The sequence below is a fragment of the Echinops telfairi genome, unplaced genomic scaffold (assembly GCF_000313985.2).
Source record: "Echinops telfairi isolate 266 unplaced genomic scaffold, ASM31398v2 ScPeMD7_24;HRSCAF=84, whole genome shotgun sequence".
Taxonomy (NCBI): Eukaryota; Metazoa; Chordata; class Mammalia; order Afrosoricida; family Tenrecidae; genus Echinops; species Echinops telfairi.
The window spans coordinates 6350049-6357085 of record NW_022103921.1 but is presented as its reverse complement, the minus strand read 5'-3'; the positions used below and the strand labels follow the sequence as shown (position 1 = coordinate 6357085).

Sequence of the window (7037 nt, the reverse complement as noted above, 5' to 3'; positions counted from 1 at the left end):
GTAGGGTCTAGAACCGATGAACCGCGATAAACGAGGGTTCACTGTACTTCCAGGAACGGTGCACCCCCTCGGGGGACTCTATATTGTCTAAAGTCAGTCATGAATTTTTTCTTTCAAATTTCCTTTTAGTTACTGTGTCCTTATTCCACGGCTGTTTACTTTTTTCTATTTCTTGAACATTTCTTGTTTATCTTCCAGTTATTTCCTACACTTTTGCTCTCTGTGTAAGGACCATTGCCCCCAAAGGAAAGCAGTCCTTGCAAGTAAAAAATATATATATATATATAAAAAAAGATTACATGAGGGAACCCTATGGCGCAGTTCTGCACGTTTACACACAAGGTCACCATGAGTTGGAATTGACAGGCACAGGCTTGGCACTTGTGTGTGCACGTGTATGCAGGAGTGAACCAAAACACCCACGCACGAACTACACCTGCCTCATTAAATGGGGAAAACACCTTTGCATCCAGATACCTGAGCATCTTCGACAGGTTTCGGTTTGAAAGGGGAAGATGACAGCCGCGCTCCGGCAAAATTCACAAATGAAGCCTCTTCCTTGGCAGAGCTGGGAACGAAAGGATCAGCAGGTGAAACCCTCCCAGGAATGGTGTTGACCTCCGCTTTCGTGGCAGACGCTGGGCTACCACGTTCGAGCGCGCCCTCAGCCCTGCTTTGTGAACGCCTCTGACTCCCATCTCCTGCAGCACGGCACGCATCGTGTCTCCTGGCTTCTGCCCAGAGAACGTTCACATCAAGGCAGACCGCGGTGCCAGAAGAAGATCGGGATTTTGAGTGTGGTCACTTTTTCTAAGTATGATTAACTACGTACATTGGCCATTTTGACCGTTGGGGGCTGCATGATTCCGTGGCATTAGTGATGGTCCCCCTGCTGGGTACCCAGCAGCACCTCAGTCCATCTTTAGATATTTTCAAAATGGAACTTCGATGTTTCTTCAATAGCTCCCCACTCAACTCTCTCCACACCCCAACCCCGCCCTGGTAAACACTAAGAAACTTGGGTCTCCATGCACCTGCCTGTTCTAGAATGTTCAGAGAAATGGGGTCATATACAGTATTTCTCCTTTTGCATCAGACTCTAAATGCATATTCTTAAAGGATATTTTTTCCTCCATTTTCCCCCTATACTACAATTCTCCACTCTGTGGAGCCCCACTCGCTCCGGTTCTGCTAATCCTGAGCCCACAGAGCGGAGTTCAGCAGCAGGAGGCAGAGCAGCAGCGTCCCCAGCAGACCGGACACCCCGCTGACGTAGGCTGGCATCTCCACGCCAGCATGATGCATGGCTGTGAGCCTCCGGTCTCTCCTCTGTAACAGAGGGTGCCAGCACTTCTGAGAGCATTGGTGAGGGCTAAAGGGGGCAATGTGTAGGACACCCCAGTCCTGCCCTGGCCTACAAGGGTACACCCACCAGCCCTCCACAAGCCCTTACCTCACAGCCGGCCACATGCATGAGGGACACTCTCAGAAGGTCCTTCAGTAGGGGCGCCAGCAGCCCTCTCTTGACCCTGACCAGGTCGTCCAGGGAAAACAGGTGGAGCTCATCAGTCAGGTGTCTGGGCACCTGCTCAAACTCTTGTAACGCACTGCCAGAGAGGAAACAGAAAGAGTGTCAGTCCGTGCCACCGCTGTTTGCTCCTGGCTCTCACACTGGACTCTTTGAACAAAAAGCAATCTCCCCAAGGACACCTTGCTGCCCCCACTCGACAGTTTCCAAATCTGCTTGAAGCCGTGCAATCAGACGCCTATGGAAGCGTCCTTCAGAAAGCTGGACAAGCAGAGACAGGTGTCACCTGGAGCAGCACCATGCACACACGCAGCAGAAAGCACCTGGCAACATCTGTCGGCCAGGCTGTAACAAATGTCTAAGCTGCCAACCTCTCCACAAGTCGAAGCTCTGGCATGTCAAGGGGCTTTCCCAACCGAGTGAGGGGACAGCTCACAACCTGGAAGCCTGTGCCTGGTACGGATTGAGGTGTACTGACCAGAATCTGTAAAGGATCTCTAAACTGAACCACAATAAACAAACGACTCCATAGAAAAGGTGGGCCAGACACTTCAGCAAAGAAGATAGACAAATGGACAACGATGCTCAATGTGAACCATCGCTGGGGAAATGTAAAGCCAAACCGCGTGATAGCCACTCACCCACCCCCCACGGGGAAGGCCATTAGCAAGGTGGGGGACCAAGGAAAATAACAAGGGTGGGTGAGGATGCGGAGACCAGTTGCTGGTGGGATTGAAAAATGGGTCAGCCATTGCGGAAGACAGCCATTGTGCTGGTCCTCAAAAATGCATGAGACCCAAGGGTGTTGGGTTTGCGCCCCCAAGGGCAGAAGGGAGGTGGAAACAAGGAGTTATGTATTAAGGAGCACTGGTAACGGTGACAGTCGCCCAATATGGTAGCTGCAATTAGTGTCACCAAATTGTAGATTTAAAAATGGATGAAGTAGTAAATGTTTGGTATACTACAGGGCTTAAAAAAAAAACTATGGAAAAATCCCACTGTCCTTCAGTTCCACGATTTGTCCCACAAACGTTTTAAAACCACCTTATCTATATCTCAGCACATTTTTTACAAATGTGTAACTGGATCAGAATTACAAACGTACACGTTTCAGTTGAAATTCAAGGCCACCAGCATCACTAAATGCTGGTCAGCTGGTGGGAAGATTACTGCCCAGAAGTAGAGGAATGACTCCCATTCTCCTCAGTCCAAAGGCAAGCTTAAGACTTGGTATCCAGCTGCCTGGTGGTCATGTCCACTTCAGTGTGCCAAGGGCGTCCAAACCAGAACTTACTTTAGAACTATTCAATTCCCTACGCTCGTCAGTAGAACTCTGAGAGATTGACCTTCCAAACCAGCCTCCCGCTACACTGGACTTGACTCCCCAGTCAGGCTAAACCACTTGCCACAGACTTGGATACAACTCACTGGATCCCCATCTGTGTCAGGGTGCCACTGGGGTTCACAGGGTTTCCAAGGCCAGGCCTTTCCGCTTCAGCACATAATCATTTGTGCTATGCACAGATTTCCCAGAAATGCCAATCCCCTCTAAATTCTCCACACAGCCTGGGGGTGTGGAGGAGTGTTTGCCCCTCTGCCTCCTCTTCCCACAGGACTCCTGGCCCTTCTTCATCTCGTGCCACAGCCAGCACAGGTTTTCCCTCCAGGAAGCCTGGCCCACTCTCTTCCCCACCATCCCCTTCAGAACCCAATGCTGCCCCTTCTGTACCTCACAGCAATCTAGTACGTGTCCTATACCAGGTCCTGCAAAGGCCTCGCACATGCAATGTCCTGCTAGATTCTAAGTTGAGTCTTAATGACTTTTTAATCGGAAGTCTGAAATGCTTGATACTTCTTTGCAAAAGGTAGGAGCTGTGGGTCCTATTACAATTTATCGATGAGCACATTCAGACTCTGAGAAGAAATTACCCTGTCACGCAAATACCACCTGGCCCAAGGCCAAATGAGCACAAAATCCTTACTCTTCTCCCCCAATTCCATTATGATAAAAGTAATGCATCATGATATCAAAATTAAGTATTAGAAAAAACTTTGAAAAAACACACTAAATAAGCTCAAACAAAACAAAACAGAAAACAAATCTAGGCTCCTACCATCTGTAACAAGCAATCTGACACTCCTGGGCCATCTACTCTTTCCCCATGCACTGTGAAAACCATATCTATGCCGATAAACTCCGTCTATTTTCTCTGTGGGCTGTGTAACAGCTATACTGCAAATGACAATATTAAGTACTGTCCTATTAGTGAAACCTAGAATTTTAATATTTTTGTTATTATCATAAACTGGTTTTAGTTATATCGCTACCCACAGTCTTCAGTATATCTTTAGTATAAAGCTCTACAGGTAAAGTTTCTGGAGATCATGCGTTCACGGTGAGTTGTTCAGGGGTTAAATAAAGGTCACTGACTAGAGTCATCTCACCTTGTATGGCTTCACCTTTGTTTTTAAATTATTGTTATTGAGAATATACATAACAAGACATACACCGATCCAAGAATTTCTACCTGTAGAGTTTAGTGACACAAAGCCTGTTTCTTTGAAGGTGAAACCATCCTTACCCTGCTTTCTGGGCTGTTTCTCACTCACCAACATGAACTCACTGTGCCCTAAGAGTCCAAGAGTCCTGTTGATTCCATGGAGATAACCCTTTAAAGTACCTGGAGCACAAGACTGACCTTTAAGACGATATGAAGCTAAACTATTGTTTGGGCTTAAGAAAACTTCATGAGATTAAAAAGGCTTAAGGTTTAAAAAAATTGTGTCAGGGAAATAACTTCAAAAGACCAAAATAATTTGAAATTCTGTTCTGCATTTTGCCACCTTTGATCAGGATACTTCTGTGGAATCTGTTCTAGGAAACATTTGATCAAAATATTCAGTAATGATAGTGGGGCACCATCCAGTTCTTCTGATCTCATAGCAAAGGGGGTAGTTGTTCGTGTATCAATCTGCCACACATCCCACACCCTCTGCCTAGTCCCCATTCTCCCTCTTCCCATGTAGCTCCAGGCAAATAAAGACCAATTGATGAATCTTAGATGGCCACTGGCAAGCTCTTAAGACTCCAGGCGTCACACAACAAGCTAGGAGATAGAAGCACTACATATGTTATCAGGCCGAGTAACTGGGGCAGCTCAAGAAATCATGACCCAAAACTTCCAAACCAAGGAACCATAGCCCATGATCAGCTTGGTTGTATATAAGCAGTCTCAGCATTTCATTTTAAAAATCATGATACAAACACATATAGTACTATTTTAAGAATTGTGTGCATATATGTGTGTGTGTGTGTGTGTGTATACACACACTATATATATAGGGTGTATATATATATACACACACACTATTTTAACCATCTTTACTGTATACAATTCAGTGGGACTACACACTTCCATTGAATGTCAGAATAGACTCTGAAACTTGCTCTTGAATGAAGGGTGACTAAAGGGAGTGGAAGACAGAATGAAGGAAAGAGCTGAACAAAAGACTTCCAAGGGTGGCTTGAGGAGACAAAGCAAAGTATCATAATAAACTACGCAAAGACCTAGAGTTAAAAACAACAACAGGGGGAAACAAGCTTGAGATTTCTCAAGCTAGCTGAACTGAAGAAAATATGCAAGCTTTGATTTGCAACATTGAAGAATTCCATAAGCAGAAATATTAAACAATTCAGGAAGTATCAGAAGAAGGTGGACAACACTATACAAAAAGAACAAGTCAACGTTCAAACAGTTCAAGAAGCCACGTGCAATCAGGAACTGATGGTAGTGAAGGAAGCTGTATTGAGGGCACTGGTGAAGAACAAGGTCCAGGAGACTAACGGAATATCAATGGACATGTTTCTGAAAGGGATGCAGTGTGGGAAGCACTCATTCACCTATGCCGAGAAATTTGGAAGACAACTACCTGGCAAGTCAACTGGAAGAGAACCAATTTGTATCCTTTCCAAGGAAAGGTGACCCGAGAAAATGTGGAAACTATACAACAATATCATTAAGATCATACATAAGTAACATTTTGCTGAAGATAATTAAAAATCGGTTGCAGTACAAAGTCCCCAGGGAATACCAAAAATAGACTTTGGGGCCACGGCTTGGCACCCCATCAGACTCGACCGGAAAACATTCCTAAAGGCCAACAAACAGTTGCCTTTGAACTAACTGCAGGCTTTTCTTTTTTGTTGTTGTTGTTTTTTTGTCATTGGTTTTTTGTTGTTGTTGATGTTTTATTTTCTTTTGTTGCTTGGTTTTGCTCAGTCTTGTTTTTGTGCATGTTATCTCCACAGGTCTGTCTAAATAAGATAGGCTGTATGAACAATCTGGAGGAGGAAAAAACGGGACTGACACATCGGGGGGGACATGGGAGAGGGGGAGGTGGGGGAAGGAAATGGTGTTAAAGTGATCCAAATTGTTGGTGAGGAGGGTGTAGGAGGCCTGGTAGGGTGTGATCAAGGGTATTGTAACCAAAAGGAATTACTGAAACCCAAATGAAGACTGAGCATATGATAGTGGGACAAAAGGAAAGTAAAAGGAAATAGAAGAAAAAGCTAGGAGGATAAGGGCATTTATCGAGGTCTAAAAAAAAGTCATGTACATATGTAAATATATATGAAGATGAGGAAATAGATCTATGTGCATATATTTATAGATTTAGTATTAAGGTAGCAGATGGACATTGGGCCTCCACCCAAGTACTCCCTCAACGCAAGGATACTTTGTTGTATTAAACTGGCATTCCATGATGCTCACCTTCCCGACACGATTGCTGAAGACAAAAACGCGTGCATAAGCACAAGTGGCAAAGAAAGCCGATGGAGCCAAGCTATCAGAAGATATAACATCTAGGGTTTTAAAGACTTGAAGGTAAACAAGAGGCCATCTAGTTCAGAAGCAACAAAGCCCACATGGAAGAAACATACCAGCCTGTGTGATCACCAGCTGCCGAAGATATCAGTTATCAGGCATCAAAGAACAAAAACATCCTGTCATTGTGTGCTCACCTTCCCAATACAATCACTGAAGACAATGGGTGCATAAGAAAGCTGATGGTGCCCAGCTATCCAAAGATATGGTCTCTGGGGTCTTAAAGGCTTGAAGGTAAACAAGCAGCCATCTAGCTCAGAAGCAACAAAGCACACATGGAAGAAGCACACCAGTCTATGTGATCATGAGATGTTGAAGGGATCAGGGATCAGGCATCAAAGAACAAAAATTCAATTCATTGTGAATAAGGGGAGAGTGCAGATTGGGGCCCCAAGACCCATCTGTAGGCAACTGGACATCCCCTTACAGAAGGGTCACGGGGAGGAGATGAGCCAGTCAGGGTGCAGTGTAGCAACAATGAAACATACAACTTTCCTCTAGTTCTTAAATGCTTCCTACCCCCACTATCATGATCCCAATTTTACCTTACAAATCTGGCTAGACAATAGGATGTACACTGGTACAGATTGTAACTGGAAACACAGGGAATCCAGGACAGATGA

The 7037-nt window shown here is 45.0% G+C and overlaps 1 protein-coding gene across 2 annotated transcripts in view; it reads right to left on the bottom strand.

Annotated features, from left to right (window-relative positions):
* The window catches only part of RUBCNL (rubicon like autophagy enhancer), a 56554-nt gene that overhangs the window by 3572 nt on the left and 45945 nt on the right, over window positions 1–7037 (bottom strand). For both annotated transcript variants that reach the window (XM_013007588.2, XM_045289096.1), the window contains exons 12-13: window positions 1454–1607; window positions 478–568 (exon numbers count right to left, since the gene is read on the bottom strand). In XM_013007588.2, the coding sequence (XP_012863042.1) occupies window positions 478–568; window positions 1454–1607 (245 nt within the window). The remainder of the gene's footprint in view (window positions 1–477; window positions 569–1453; window positions 1608–7037) is intronic.